The 17,798-nt window shown below is 33.7% G+C and overlaps 1 protein-coding gene across 2 annotated transcripts in view; it reads left to right on the forward strand.

The window, feature by feature from the left end:
- Positions 1-2,387: 2,387 nt before the first annotated feature.
- LOC143249938 (follistatin-like) overlaps positions 2,388-17,798 on the forward strand; it is a 62,597-nt gene continuing 47,186 nt past the window's right edge. The window contains exon 1 of one of the 2 annotated variants that reach the window (XM_076500557.1): positions 2,388-2,548. In XM_076500557.1, coding sequence (XP_076356672.1) covers positions 2,482-2,548 — 67 coding nt within the window. In that variant the 5' untranslated portion in view covers positions 2,388-2,481. The remainder of the gene's footprint in view (positions 2,549-17,798) is intronic. The other variant, XM_076500558.1, reaches the window with a different exon arrangement.

The following is a 17,798-nucleotide window of genomic DNA, read 5'->3' on the forward strand; positions in this document are numbered from 1 at the left end:
TTATAATATTATATTAGTGTTTAAATAGCATATACAAATATTATTATAATATAATATTAAGGTTTAAATAGCATACACAAATATTATTATAATATTATATTAAAGTATAAATAGCATACACAAATATTTGTATAATAATATATTAAAGTGTAAATAACATACAGAAATATTATTATAATATTATATTAAAGTTTAAACAGCATACACAAATATTATTATAATATTATATTAAAGTTTAAATAGCATACACAAATATTCGTATAATAATATATTAAAGTTTAAATAGCATATACAAATATTATTATAATATTATATTAAAGTTTAAATAGCATACAGAATAATTATTCAAATATTATATTAAAATTTAAATATCATTTACAAATATTATAATAATATTATATTAAAGTATAATATTAACTTTATATTATAAATCAAATAATATACAAATATTATTTATATTATTTGGCAATATCCGATACTTTCGCATTCAGGCAAAAATGAGGTTATTACTTTGAAATAAAACGTTCGAACTCGTAAGAAGTTCATAATAAGTTAACAATAAAAACATATAACCGACATAACAAATCCATGATAAGTTAACAACTAAAGTTTATTACCCACATAACAAGTTAACAATAAAAACATATAGCCGACATAACAAATCCATGATAAGTTAACAACTAAAGTTTATAACCTTCGTAACATTCTCTGTCTTAACCCTATCAGTACTGACAGGTCAAAGTGCGAATGCCACTACTATTTTTTCTTCAAAGCGTTACGTCGAAAATTTAATTAAATGACTTTATTATCATTGTATAGAAATAATTAAATCATAATCAGTAAATCAAATCATAGTCAGTAAAACAAATCATAGTCAGTAAAACAAATCATAGTCAGTAAAACAAACCATAGTCAGTAAATCAAATCATAGTCAGTAAATCAAATCATAGCCAGTAAAACAAATCATAGTCAGTAAAACAAACCATAGTCAGTAAAACAAATCATAGTCAGTAAATCAACTCATAGTCAGTAAAACAAATCACAGTCAGTAAATCAAATCATAGTCAGTAAAACAAACCATAGTCAGTAAAACAAAGCATAGTCAGTAAATCAAATCATAGTCAGTAAAACAAATCATAGTCAGTAACTGAAGTCATAGTCAGTAAAACAAATCACAGTCAGTAAATCAAATCATAGTCAGTAAAACAAATTATAGTCAGTAAATCAAACCATAGTCAGTAAAACAAATCATAGTCAGTAAATCAACTCATAGTCAGTAAAACAAATCATAGTCAGTAAAACAAACCATAGTCAGTAAAACAAAGCATAGTCAGTAAAACAAACCATAGTCAGTAAAACAAAGCATAGTCAGTAAATCAAATCATAGTCAGTAAAACAAATCATAGTCAGTAACTGAAGTCATAGTCAGTAAAACAAATCACAGTCAGTAAATCAAATCATAGTCAGTAAAACAAATCATAGTCAGTAAAACAAACCATAGTCAGTAAAACAAATCATAGTCAGTAAATCAACTCATAGTCAGTAAAACAAATCATAGTCAGTAAAACAAACCATAGTCAGTAAAACAAAGCATAGTCAGTAAATCAAATCATAGTCAGTAAAACAAATCATAGTCAGTAACTGAAGTCATAGTCAGTAAAACAAATCACAGTCAGTAAATCAAATCATAGTCAGTAAAACAAATTATAGTCAGTAAATCAAATCATAGTCAGTAAAACAAATCATAGCCAGTAAAACAAATCACAGTCAGTAAATCAAATCATAGTCAGTAAAACAAACCATAGTCAGTAAAACAAAGCATAGTCAGTAAATCAAATCATAGTCAGTAAATCAAATCATAGTCAGTAAAACAAATCATAGTCAGTAACTCAAATCATAGTCAGTAAATCAAATGTTATACAACTTTTATAAGGAGGTACTTAAATTAATTGTTAATTTTGCTGCTCTGTGAACTCATAGCAACTAAAAGAACTGTTTACAGCGTTCGTATGATATTAAAATTGGATGACGTTTTGGTTAGATATTCTTCAAGCGTCAGATTAATGATTGTATAACCTTGTTGTGACGTGTGCCTGTTGATGATACACAGCTGTGGTTGTTCAGAAATGGTAACATTCAAAAACACATAAACAAGGGTAAAATTAGCACACTTAAGGCGAGATAATAATCTATTGTTTTTACTAATTTTAACTATGAAATTTGATAGCAAATACCTATGAAACTGTAACTATGGCAACAGAGCTAGATAATATGTACGCTGGTGAGCAGGATTGAATGAAGGTCCAATATTTCTGCAAATGAATGAATGGGCGTATCTTAGTAAAACACGCCTCCGGTGGGTCACGTGCCACATAGTTTACTATGTTTATGGTGCCTACAACGACAGGATCGCTCAGCAACAGTTGAAGAACCAGGAGCAGGTTGTTTAAGTGAAAAGACGAGATTCCGAGCACGTGCATCATGCATCCGTTACTCGCAATTGTCTATTCACTGTCGGCTGTGTGGTTTTACATTGTTGTGGCAGAAGGTAAGCCGTTCATTTATAAATGTTTACTTATTAAATGTTCACTGTCGGCTGTGTGGTTTTACATTGTTGTGGTAGAAGGTAAGCCGTTCATTTATAAATGTTTACTTATTAAATGTTCTTTCGGAATTTTGTGTGGTGCTGGTAAAGTTAAATCAAGTATTTTATGATTTATGCGTGGATTTTATTGAGGAAAAGAGTTTTATATTATTACTACAGAGTTGTAAATATGTTGTAAGTTTTATATTATTACTACAGAGTTGTAAATATGTTGTAAGTTTTATATTATTACTACAGAGTTGTAAATATGTTGTAAGTTTTATATTATTACTACAGAGTTGTAAATATGTTGTAAGTTTTATATTATTACTACAGAGTTGTAAATATGTTGTAAGTTTTATATTATTACTACAGAGTTGTAAATATGTTGTAAGAATTCAACTGTTTCAAGTTTGTTACTAGGCGTGAAAAGTGTTTCTGTTATGTTAATGTTAACCCGACCTTAGGGACTGATGTGTTTACAGATGAATGGGGCTGCATGTAAAGTGGGCTTAGACTGAGACCTTCTCATGAAGAACTCGTGGGAATTTAAAAGTATGAATAAAAACCACGATGAACCTTGGTTATAAGAGTCATTCCTAACATTTTCACTGTAATAACAATTCTGTAAAACTAGAATATTAAACTATAGGTTAAAGAATTTGCAGTCACGAGTCAAGAATAGGACGTATGGGCTAGTTCACATTTGATAACTAATGATCTGAGACAAATAGGCGTGATAAACCGTTTCGTGTCATGTCCGAATTTTAGTCGCACAACTAAGTCATAAAGGAAGAATACGTCATCGTTGGAAGGTGTGGGTTTATTCTTATAGCAAAGCCGCATGAGGCTATCTGCTGAGCCCACCGAGGGGAATCGAACCTCTTCATTGGAAGGACTTTTAATCAAATATTCGCACAGAAAGAATCATGGCCAATAAATAAACGTATTTGGATTTCTCATTTTGGGTGAGAACTTTAAAAAAACAAAGTAAAAATTTTAAAAATATTTTAAACTTCTCACTGATGTGCGTAATTACGATAAACACCTGCGCAAAGTTGAAAATAGAAATATAACGAATGTAAGATTTCCCATTTACAATTTCAGATCCTTGAATGTCGCTAAGAAAAAGGCCCGGCATGGCCAGGTGGTTAAAGCACTCGAATCGTAATCTTAGGGTCACTGGTTCGAACCCCAGTCGAACCAAACCTGCTTGCCCTTTCAACTCAATCCAACTATTCGTTGGTAAAAGTGTAGCCCACGGGTTGGCGGTAGATGGTGATGACTAGCTGCCTTCCCTCTAGTCTTACACTGCTTAATTAGGGACGTCTATTACAGATAGCCCTCGTGTAGCTTTGCGCGAAATTCAAACCAAACCACTAAGAACATTATGTGTTTACTTCATTAAGTAACAACTATCACATCCATTTAATGACAAACACACATCAAAGTGTTCAATTTAATCAATCATAATTTCTTTATTAAAAACCCTTCAACATTTTGGACATAAATCTAAAGGCACTTTTAATTTGTATAATAAATTTGCTTTATGGAGAGACCCTGGTCCCATGAGGTAACACCATACCACTCTCGCTATCAGTAATTTTTGATAACGTCACAATATCTGTTTATTACGCAAGGAGTTATCGTAAGGTCATGTGATGTTTACAATGATTAATCCAATACTTCCTCATTTCCGGGGGTGTTGGGTTTACAGGCGCTTTGCTCGCATGGCGACAACGTGGGACATGTAGTTTTGAACAACAAATCAGTTACTGTGTTTTTGATGTTTTCAATTATATATAGTTATTTTTACAATTACTACAACTGTAACCTAACACGCTACTTTCGTGACGTATTTAGCTTTTATATTATTTGTTTCGGAACATGTTTATTTACACGCGCACTACTTAAATTAATTTTTCGTCTTTACGAATAGATCAAAAACGTGTTTCTTGTTTGTAATAATATTTTCGATTCGTTCTTTGTTTCTTTTCCAAAGTATTAAACAGTTTATCTTCTCCGTCGTTCACGAAATATTTTGTTGTATATTGCGTTTATACAATATACTGTTTCGATACAGGACATTTGTACGAAATGTTATTTACAAGTTATCGAGTTGGTGTGAATACGTTTCAGTGTTTATATATATGTTACGTAGTGGAAAACCATACGCTTTACGATATTCTAGCTATTATAGGTGTATAAAAACATGTGCTGAATACATTTTGGAAACAAGACAATAGATGACGCTGCAAAGCTATACTGAGAGAGTAAATTTCATTTCGTATGTATTTTCTTATAGCAAAGCCACATCGGGCTATTTGCTCAGCCCACCGAGGGGAATCGAACCCCTGATTGTAGAAATTTTATTTCGACTTAAAGACTACAGCAAGGCAAGTCACATTAAATATTCAATAATTACTCCATTATATCAACAACAGGGTAGCGGGTTCGAATCCCCGTCACATTAAACATGCTCACCCTTTCAGCCGTAGGGCGTTATAAAGTTACGTTCAATTCCACTATTCGTTTGTAAAAGAGTAGCCTAAGCGTTGGCGGTGGGCGGTGATGACTAGCTGCTTTCCCTCTAGTCTTACACTTCTAAATTAGGGACGGCTAGCGCAGATAGCCCTTGAGTAGCTTTGCGCGAAATTCAGAAACAAACAAACAAAAACTGTAATGATAAGGTAGAGAAAAAGTTAGTGGCTCCATCTATCCTTCAAAATTTCTGCCTCTTACAATTATTTCTATTCTCTTTAAGACAGAATGTTTGGGAAATACAAACTCTAAAATAGTCTGTATTGGCCAAGTTAATCTGAAGAGCTGAATGCCCACTTAAAATGTCACAAATGCTGACAGTCGTATCCTGAGAGACTAAGTTGAACTTGAGAAATATTTTAATAGCAGGCTTCAGTCAAATGATAAAATAGTTGACATCAAATTATTGATGAATAACAGAAAACCAGTAATCTAAAACTAAATTAATATATTATATATTTTTCATAGCATTTCATTGCGCTTGTATTACGCATGTCTTTTTTTCATGAACACGTTGTTTCTTACGGTTACAACTTTTCCTCGTACAAGGTTTATTGAAAAGTACTAAAGTGAAGAAATTCACTACTGAGTTCCTTTGTTGTAGAATACTGAGTTACATTCTGTTGTGGAATACTGAGTTACAGCTGACTTATAGAGGACATTGCTATAAAAATAATTTTGTTGAATATTGTTTTACCATCGTTCCTAATTGTTGTTCTGTACAACCTTACCCAGCGTTGTGATCTTAAAAGAACTTTATTTTAAACACAAATCTACACTATGGGCTATCTGTGCTGTGTCTACCGTTGTTGAACTGTTTTAGAAGTACCTCTAAAAAGAAAATGAAATTCTGAGTTCACCCACTGACTTACAAACGTGTGTTTATGTGTCCGAACATTCAACTTTAGGAACAAACTTAAGCATGATCTTTTTTTTTTTTCTGCTAGTTTGTATTATTTTTGTATATCTGTTAAAATAGTGCTCAACTTAGTAATTTAAATAATACTTTCACTCCAATGTTGACTTCTTTTTTACATCATTGCTGTTAACTGCTTGTTGCTAACACGTTAAATTCAAGGTCAGTACTGCACGTGTGCCAATATAAATAATTGGTTTTAAACTAACATTCATGCCACGTATTTACGATTAGATTCGTGTTTTGTTCTTTTATCTTCAGTAATGAACATCGGTTATAAATTTTAACAATGAACATTAGAGAAACTGTGATATGTTTATGTATAACATGTCACAAATAATAAGCTCGTTTAGCCCTAAACAGATGTGGCTCTAATCTACATTTAATTCTATTAAAACATAGTAACAATAATTTCCCTTACAGTGATATTGGAAAATAATCACAGTTCTAATCAAGTTTTTCTTTATGGAACAAATTCTGAACATGTATAAGTCCCACAACTACAAATTTGGTCTTCGAGAGTTTCCGAGATTGTTAACGGTTAGAATAATTCCTGTTGACAAGATGCCCACTTGAAGTAAAAAATTATGTCAGAACAACTGGTATGGGTATTAAAAGTTTTACTAATAACCAGAGAACAACGTTTCGACTTTCTTAGGTTAACCTGAAGATGACCTAAGGAGGTCGAAACGTTGTTCTCTGCCTTATTTTGGTAAAAGTGTTAATACCCATACTAGCCACCCTGAGATACAAGGGACTTCCCATGATGCGTGAGTAAAACAGGGTAGCAAGTAGGAATAATAAATATATCTAAAACAACCACGGTTCGAACTTGCATATGATGGGCCTTGAACAAATGTGAAGGATTGGAATAAGGAAGTGTTTACACTAATACCATCTGGCCTTTAGGCCTCTGCCGACTGGGGATTCCCCATGATGCGCGAGTATTACATGTGAAATAATCAGCTGGTCACATTACATATATCCTTTTTTTATTTCGTATTATTCGAGTTAAAACACAAATAAAAACAGGGTTTAAGGTAAATAACACTGAGATATTGATGTATTTTCACTTGTGACGATTTCCTTTGTGACAAAACCAAAATCTACATGTATATGTCTATTTCTAACATGATGTATTCTCCTAAGCAAATGTTGGGTCTATAATCCTTACAAGTATACCATAATTAAAGCTGAGATACAGCGGTAGCCTTTTGAGGACAAGTTATACTGCAAGAGCAGTTAAAACTGTTATGTATTCGTAGACTTGACATAAGTCACGTGTCGAGAAAGGTGTCGTATAGAATATATATATAATAAACATTTGACTCCCACGGAAAACAGTTAAAGATAATGCATCAACAATATAGTCTCACTAGAAGAAGAGATTAGTGCGTCTACAACCTATAGTAAGACATTAGTACGTAAACAACCCGTAGTAAGAGATTAGTGCGTCTACAACCTATAGTAAGACATTAGTACGTATACAACCCGTAGTAAGAGATTAATGCGTCTACAACCTATAGTAAGACACTAGTACATCTACAACCTGTAGTAAGACATTGGTACGTCTACAATTCGTAGTAAGAGATTAGTGCGTCTACAACTTATAGTACTACATTAGTGCATCTACAGCCTATAGTAAGACACTAATGGGTCTTCAACCTATAGTAAGAAATTAGTGCGTCTACAACCTATGGCCTCATAAGAGGAAGATATGAGCGAAACTGGAACACAAATTAAAAAGTTACGTTTACAGCATTTGTAAATATCGAACGTCTGAATACAATAAACGTTTTCTGTCATTTGTACGTTAAAAGGTTAAGTGAAAGACAAAACCCCCGAAAGGCAAGTTTCTCTTCAATACATAGAACTACAAGTTCTCTTAAGCAAGAGTTTTTCTTCTTACTGCCGAGGAGACCTAAGGTGAGTCATTGTGGAAAATATTTCAAGGATAAAGAATATTAAAACAAGTAACACCCACAGACACAGCTGGTCCTACGTTTCAGCGGACACTACACAGGTAGCACCCACAGACACAACTGGTCCTACGTTTCAGCGGACACTACACAGGTAACACCCACAGACACAGCTGGTCCTACGTTTCAGCGGACACTACACAGGTAGCACCCACAGACACAACTGGTCCTACGTTTCAGCGGACACTACACAGGTAACACCCACAGACACAGCTGGTCCTACGTTTCAGCGGACACTACACAGGTAGCACCCACAGACACAACTGGTCCTACGTTTCAGCGGACACTACACAGGTAACACCCACAGACACAGCTGGTCCTACGTTTCAGCGGACACTACACAGCCCAGATGGAAACAGGGGCGGACAGAAACATGACTTCCTACTTTCCGACGCTATCTTTTCATGGTCTTCTAGCCAATGACTAGCTGCCAACATCTGCCACTAACACGATCGGTTGCCGATCGATGTTTTCTCGTGATATTGTTCAAATCCGTTCACCAGTGTGGTCCAGAAAGTAACGTTCTATTATCTTACCCCTGCCCAGTTTCCCTATCACACCAGTAAAACAGAATCTTGGGACTGTTCTTACCTCCTGTTTTTGGTATTACAACAGAGGATAATATCAGACGCGGAAGTAGAGTGGTTTGAACCTTTGTTGGACATAGGTCAACGAAGTCTTAGACCACTTTTCAAAACTCCACACAAATAGATTTCACCTCCTGGCACATGTAACACAGTGGTATGTCTCCTGATTTACACCACTAGAAACTGGTTTTCCAAACCCTTTGTGGGCAGAGCACAGATAACCCTTTCTGTTTCACAACAACAAATATATTTCACACTAAATGCAATAACTTTGTTAATTATCTTCTTGTTCATGACTCCTACGTGTAATTACACAATATAACCAAACAGAATCTCGTCTTTGTCCTAAACGTTAAACATGATTATGTGTGTTTTATTTTATTTCCAATCACAAAGTTTGCTCAAAATATTTTGTTGTTTTATATGATTTCTTTTAACATTTTTGTGCCTTAAAATAACTATTAATGTGTTTTTTGTCAAAAATATATTCATCGTATATTTTATTGTCAGGTATTTTTATATTATCAGAATAAGGATAACAATTTAAATTCAAAAGTATATGAATGATCAAATTAAAATAACTGTTCATAATGTTCTGAAAGCTATTAACATGATTAGTTAGGCTGTCACGGAAAGATACCGTGTTTCTCCGATAATAAGACCTACCAATAAAATAAGACCTAGTGTGATTTTTGGGGATAGTTTTAATATAAGCCCTACCCTTAAAATAAGCCCTAGTTAAGAGTGGCAGGAAGAGGAAAGAAATAAAAAAAATTGATTTGTTAATTAGTTTAATAGTTAGTTAATTAGTTTGTTTAAGTATTGATCAAATTGAGTTTCTGAATGTTTTTCGTAATTTCTATTTATTTAGAGGTCTTATAATTTTTACTTTGTAACTTCATTTTTTAATATATCAAAATAAGACATTCCCCGAAAATAAGCCCTAGTGTCATATTTTGGAGTGAAAATTAATATGAGCCCTGTCTTATTTTCGGAGAAACACGGTACGTGTATTTATTTATCTCTCTTTCAATGGTAAAAAACATATCTAGATATCGAATGATATCTTATGGACAGAGAGGTCACGTCACGAACAACCAAAAGTCAGTACAGAAAATTAAACTGGTGCTCACATATTTAAGTGAAAGTAAATAAATAAAGGATGTAATTATTTATAAAGTAGAGCAACGGTTATCACAATCACTGTCACGTGCTGTTGTATATATTAATTTTATTTACTTGCACTGGCAATATTCATTAAATGTTTGCTAAACAAATGTAAAAAAAAGAAAGCTTTTCAAAATACAGTTACTTTTAACAAGTAATTTTCTTTCAATGTATTCGGTTTAATAAATTAATGTTGTATCCTTAAGATAGTTAAGCATAAATCCAACAGATGTCAGGATTCGGTTTGGAGATTGTTGACTGAGTTTACATACTATATGTATTATAAATAACAAATCTTCTGGAAGTCACACGGTATCGAAAACTGTACATAACTCAGGTTTAACAGCAGTGAACTGGTTCTGTTGCTTGTTTATCAAAGAATAAATATCGAATTCATACGTTGTAGATTACATTTTTCGTGTCAATTACTGCAGTATTAAAACATAGTATTTGCTGTATTTCACTATGAACGGACAAACTAAATAAAAGATATACAAGGAACGAATGTCTTGAACCATTCGTGTCTGAGTAGGTAGAGTGAAAACTGTTATTCTGTATCTTCCGGCAGCGCGGGATAGACGGGAATTTCAGTTCGTGAAAGCTGTTTATCTTAGGACATTTTATTGGAACAATTTCGACACTTGTTAATGTTTTAAAGTACGGTATTCCTACATCCTCTATAACAATAACAAATGTTGGAAAAAACCTGTAACTGTATAAAAACAGCTATAAGTACAGCATTATAAACATGAATCACAGTAAAGGCGTCTAAAATCTGAAGTTCGACTGCGGAAAAAAAAAACCGTAAAGAAAGTCACAGCAGCGCCACTAAATTACAAATAGTATTTATTTATGTTTGGAGATATTAGAATTTATAGTTAATTAAAAAGTGTAATTCTAGTGGGATTTGGCGTCACTGTTATAGTGCACTCACTGCCTAAAAAGCGCAAATTGTATTTCTGATGAAACAGGACGTGAACCTTGAATCACTGGATTCACAAACCAGACATGCTAAATTACGTTATTTGACCTAAATTACAGTCACTTGAATCTTCATGATTGAGAAAGTTTCGTCGCTTGCTTCAAAATAAATCATTTTCGTAGTGGTAAGTGGTTATATAAGTTCAAACAGGTAGTTTAATAGCAAACAGTTCAAAGTCACTGAATGGAAACGTTCTGATTTCAAGTATACGGCTGAAGAAAGTGGAAGTATGTGCCTGACTGAAAGACACTAACTTTAGAATATAATAATTTCTGTCTGCTATTCTGTGGGAGATTAAAATACAATAAACATTAACTAACTGTTAATTCTATACTAAAGAGATTACTGTGGGATGTTAAGATACAATAATCACTTTAACTAACTGTTGGCACTATAGTAAGAGTTAACAACTTCCATCAGTGGTCACCTTCCACAGCTGTGGTGGCTAAAACCAAAACTCGATATGGACTGGCTGAAGTCTCGAACAAGATGGAGATATTCAATAAACATAAACAAATAACTACATGTACCTTAACATCGTTTCTTAAAGTGAATAAAACCAAAGTTAAAAATAACAAATATTTTTTATTTCTTGTTTTTACAATTCATATTCATTACTTTGGTGTCGCCTTCAGAGTGCGTAATTATTCTCGTGATTCACGATATACGCACGTTTTACGAACGTTACAACAGTTCAAATCGTAATATCAAGTGTCCGTTATTTGACGTTATTTTAATGTCTGCTGTCTGACCGACAGATGACACACTGCTCTGTAGCAGTATCGGGGAAATTACACAATAACCACTTTGTATTCTGGCAGGTAAGTTGGTTCAAAACTCTGAAAAAGTACCCCTCTACGTTGATATGGACAAATAAGTCAAGGGGAGGAGAGCAGATGAAGTAGTCTTAAAATAGCTGTTACTGATAAACTAGTGGTGTAGTATATGTCTGTGGACTTACAATGCCAAAAACCTGGCTTAGGTACGCGTGATGGTCACGGCACGGATATCTAACAACAGGAAAACTTCTAATATCTTAAGGTACAAGCTCAAGCAGTGGGCTTATATAGACTGAAAATATAAACCAAAGTATAAATATCACAGGATTTAATGATGTATAATGGTCGATTTGACGTTAAATGTTTTAACGAAACCATTTAATGGTCTTCAAAGGGTTAAATATCATAAAACCAGTACTTACTGCACAGTAAGGAGTCGTATTGTTGTTGTTTTAAGCTAATCATGAAGCTACGCAATTGGCTATTTGTGCTCTGCCCACCACGAGTTATCGAAACCTGGTTTCTAGCGTTGTGCCACTTTGAGGGGGGGGGAGACAAAACTTTCTGGACTGTAAATGGTTAGAAGTCATAACGACCCGATTTACTGGACTCGCACGGTTAAATATTCCAACGAAATCGCTTAGTGGGCAGTAAATAGTTGAATATTAACGAACCACTTACTGGACTTTAGATTTTACATCACGGCGTACTAAACTGTTAAATTTTATATTACGGCGTACTAAACTGTTAAATTTTACATTACGGCATACTAAACTGTTAAATTTTACATTACGGCGTACTAAACTCTCATGGGTTAATTATATAAATACGAGCTATTGATTTGTAAAGGTTTAAATATCATAATACAGCTTACTGAAAACTAAAGGTTTAAATATAATAATACTCCGAGGTTTCTTGTGTTAAATATTATATATCGTAACAAGGCTTAGTGTCTAGAAATGGGTAAATATCATGTCAAGTCCTTCTAAAGCGTTAAATATCGTAACGAAACGACTTACTTGACTGTAATGGGTTATATATTACAAAACATGTGATTCATATATAAAGGATAAAGTATCATAAATAAACAACTTACTGAAGTGTAAAGAGATAATAATCATAGGAACATGACTTCCTCGAAATTGAAGGCTTAAATGTAACATAACGGCTTACTGGACTCTGACGGGTTAATAATAATAATACGAGCTATCGTCTGTGAAAGATTAAATATTATAACATGAATTACTGGATTGTAAAGGGTTAAATATCGTAAAGAAACCTTATACTGCACTTTGTAGTATTACATGCCATATCATCATGGCTTGCTGGATCCTAATGGACTATATACCATAACAGTACGAGCTGATGGTCTCTAAAGAGCTACATATCATGACGAAACAACTTAATGGACTTTAAAGAGTTAAATATAATAACTTAAATCCCTAGACTGTAAAGAGGTAAATATTATAACATGACTTACAGGACTGTAAAGAGTTAAATATAATAACATGACTTACTGGATTGTAAAGAGTTAAATATCATAACATGACTTATTGGACTGTAAAGAGTTAAATATTATAACATGATTTACTGGACTGTAAAGAGTTTATATAACATAACGTTAATTATTGGAGTGTAAAGAGTTAAATATCATAACGTTAATTATTGGACTGTAAAGAGTTAAATATTATAACATGATTTACTGGACTGTAAAGAGCTAAGTATTATAACGTTAATTATTGGACTGTAAAGAGTTAAATATTATAACATGATTTATTGGACTGTAAAGAGTTAAGTATCATAACGTTAATTATTGGACTGTAAAGAGTTAAATATTATAACACGACTTACTCAACTGTAAAAAGTTAAATATCATGACTTATTGGACTGTGAAGAGTTAAATATCTTAACACGACATAGTGGATTTTACATAATTGAATATCATGACACGACTTACTGGATTGTAAAGAGTTAAATATCATTACACGACCTACGAGGCTTTAAAGATTTAAGTATCATAACACGACTTGCTGGATTATAAAAGATTTAATTATTATAACATCAACATACTGGACTTCAAAGAGTTAAATATAGTAACAGCACTTACTGGACTATAAAGAACTAAATATCATAACTCGACTTACTGGACTATAAAGAATTAAATATCATAACTCGACTTACTGGACTGTAAATAGATCAAATATCATAACTTCACTCACTGGACTGTAAATAGATCAAATATCATAACTTCACTCACTGGACTGTAAAGAGTTGAATATCTTAATACGACTTACTGGAATGTAAAGAGTTAAATATCTTAATACGACATACTGGACTGTAAAGAGTTAAATATCTTAATACGACATACTGGACTGTAAAGAGTTAAGTATCATAACTTACCTTACTGGACTGTAAATAGTGAAATATCAAAAATAAGACTTACTGGACTGTAAAGAGTTCAGTATAAAAACTTGATATACTAGACTCTGAGGAGTTGAATATCATAACACCACATAGTGGACTGTATAGATTTAAATATCATAACACAAACATACTGGACTGTAAAGAATTAAATATCATAACACCATCATACTGGACTGTAAAGAATTAAATATCATAATACGACTTTCTGGACTGTAAAGAGTTAAATATCGTAACACGAATAACTAGACTGTAAAGAGTTAATATTGAAACACGACTGGACTATAAAGAGTTCATTATCATAACGTGACTTACTCGACTTTAGAAAGTTAAATATCATGAATTATATCATGACTTACTGGTGTGTAATGAGTTCAATGTCATAACACGACATAGTGAACTTTAAACAATTGAATATCATAACACGACTTACTGGTCTGTAAAGGGTTCAAAATCATAATTCTACTTACTGGACTGCAGAGTTAAATATTATAACACCATTTACTGGACTCTAGAGGGTTAAATATCATAACATGACTTTCTGGAAAGTTTAAAGTTAAGTATCATAACACGACTTACTGGACTGTATAGAGTTGAATATCTTTACATCAATTTCTGCACAATAAAGAGTTCAATATCAAAACTGGACTGACTGGACTGTAATGAGTTCAATATCATAAAGTTACTTACTGGACTGTAAATAGTTAAATACCATAAGAAGGCATACTGGACTGTTAGGAGTTCAATGTCAAACACGATATACTAGACTGTAAAGAATTAAATATCATATTACCACTTACTGGTCAGTAAAGAGTTCAATATCATAACTTGCCCTACTGGACTGTAAAGAGTTGTATATCATAACAAGACTTACGGGACTGTAAAGAATTAAATATCACAACACCACTTACTGGTCTCTAAAGAGGTAAATATCATAACTCGAGTTACTGGACTGTAAAAGAGTTCAATATCATAACATGACATAGTGGACTTTAAAGAATTGAATGGAATAACACGATTTACAGGACTGTAAAGAGTTAAGTATCATAACACGACTTACTGGACTGTAAAGAGTTAATTATCATAACACGACTTACTGGACTGTAAAGAGTTAAATATCATAACACGACTTACTGGACTGTAAAGAGTTAAATATCATAACACGACTTACTGGACTGTAAAGAGTTAAATATCATAACACCACTTACTGGTCAGTAAAGAGTTTAGTATCATAACACGACTTACTGGACTGTAAAGAGTTAAATATCATAACACCACTTACTGGTCAATAAAGAGTTAAATATCATAACACCACTTACTGGTCAGTAAAGAGTTTAGTATCATAACTTGACTTACTGGACTGTAAAGAGTTAAATATCATAACATGACTTATTGGACTGTAAAGAGTTAAATATTATAACATGATTTACTGGACTGTAAAGAGTTGAATATCATAACATGACTTATTGGACTGTAAAGAATTAAATATTATAACATGATTTACTGGACTGTAAAGAGTTAAATATGATAACATGACTTACTTCAGTATGAATAGTTATTTATCATTACACAACTTACTGGACTGTAAAGTGCTAAATATCATAACGCGGTTTACTGGACTGTAAAGCGTTCAGTATCATAACACGACTTGCTTGACTGTAAAGTATAGAATGTCATGATAGAAATTACTGGACTGTAAAAATTCAGTTATTGGTTTCTAGTTGATGAATGTTTTTGAAGCACACAACTCACTGCGCATGACAGTCAGTTTTAATCTAAGTCTCGTTGTAACATTATTTATTACAGAAAGTTGACATTGATGATTTGTCTCTCTCTGATCCAAGTACAGTGATGTCCAGTCTTCATTTCAATCTCTGACCTGTCGTAATTTCGCTTATGTTCACATCTTGTCAATCATCCTTTACTCTGTGCCGAAACTGGGCTAGTTGTATTTGTGTGTGTTTTCTTATAGCAAAGTCACTTTGGGCTATCTCCTGAGCCCACCGAGGGGACGTAGAACCCCTTATTTTAGCGTTGTAAATTCGTTGGCTTACCGCTGTACTAGCGGGGGTGGACCAATTGTAACAGAAACATATAATGATTTTAGTTCTTTTATGATAATTCAGCATGACTGTTTGCCTGTCTTCGTGTTCATCTGAGCCAAATATTCAATACAATGCTCGTTAAATAAACGAACTTGTTCATTTTTATTTAATTAGTACTCAACGTTTCACTTTATAACTCTTTTAGAAACGTCCGCTAAAGCCCTAACTGAAACTGACAATACTAAGCTTTATTATTGTGTTTAATGAACACTCCTGAAGAAGCTGTAAAGAAAACCCGTGAGGTAAATGCTTCATGTAATGTTGTTTCCCTCACAGCTTGTGTCTGTGCTCGCCAGGAGTCGGGAAGCCAAGAGAACCCGTGAGATAAGTGCTTCATATAATGTTGTTTCCCTCACAGCTTGTGTCTGTGCTCGCCAGGAGTCGGGAAGCCAAGAGAACCCGTGAGTTAAGTGCTTCATGTAATGTTGTTTCCCTCACAGCTTGTGTCTGTGCTCGCCAGGAGTCGGGAAGCCAAGAGAACCCGTGAGGTAAGTGCTTCATGTAATGTTGTTTCCCTCACAGCTCGTGTCTGTGCTCGCCAGCAGTCGGGAAGCCAAGAGAACCCGTGAGGTAAGTGCTTCATGTAATGTTGTTTCCCTCACAGCTCGTGTCTGTGCTCGCCAGGAGTCGGGAAGCCAAGAAAACCCGTGAGGTAAGAGCTTTATGTAATGTTGTCTACCTCACACGTCTACCTGTTTAATCAAAGATATTGTATATTTACCAGTAAAAGCCTCTCTGACAGTAATTGGTCTGATGAAGGAGACCACTGGTGGCTCCAGTATCAAGTAAGAACTTTGTTTCATGTCTACAGGTGTGTACTGAAAGATATGTTTTGTTCGAAATGGCTACTCGCCTTATATTTGAATCGTTAGTGTTACCTTACCTGGAACCTGCTAGTTTACAGTAGTTGAAGACACACAATCTGTGTCCTACTTCCTCGGACCCGTTATGTTAAGGAGTGGAACAGAACATTACAAGTGATGTTTTATAGATTTAAATCACACTTAGTGTGTAACAGTTACAAAGCTAACGATGGATGCAGGCCACATATATGTAGGTTTTAGTACGCAGCTTCTCTATAAATAAATCTACGCTCTGTATGTGACTCTCATGATAACAATCGATATTCGCTTCCCATCAAAGTGTAGGCCATATATATGTCGCAGTCAAAAATGTATTGTCTATACACTAGTCATCTTCGATTTGTACACGACGTCTATCACAAAACAGTGTGTAACTTAATCTTTAATAACAAACAAACAAAAAGTCCAGAAACTGGTCCATCACGGATCCTGTTTGTGTGTAATTTCATCCCTAACGTTATCACTACCACTTCTTGATAGAATTTTTAACTGGTATTAATTTTCAACACACTCTACAATATTGATTTTGCACTAAAATAAACAATTTCATCTCGTCTAGCCAGAGAATATAAATACTCTTCTATGTCGCCATGTTTGTTAATGATATATTTGGTAACTGCTCATGTGTTATATGTGATTACAATTAAGGCAAAGAACAAACTCAAAGCTTTCACTTTCTTTTCGTTGTTTAAGTTTCAAAAACATCACATATTTTTTAAACACAATAACTAACAACTGCTACCTGCAGTATTTGTCCTCTGGAAAAAGTAGGATCGGTATGGCCAAGCGTGTTAAGCCGTTCGGCTCGTAATCCGAGGGTCGCGGGTTCGAACCCCGGTCGCACCAAAGATGTTTGCCCTTTCAGCCGTGGGGG

This window comes from Tachypleus tridentatus, chromosome 4 (assembly GCF_004210375.1).
Source record: "Tachypleus tridentatus isolate NWPU-2018 chromosome 4, ASM421037v1, whole genome shotgun sequence".
In the NCBI taxonomy this organism is placed as follows: Eukaryota; Metazoa; Arthropoda; class Merostomata; order Xiphosura; family Limulidae; genus Tachypleus; species Tachypleus tridentatus.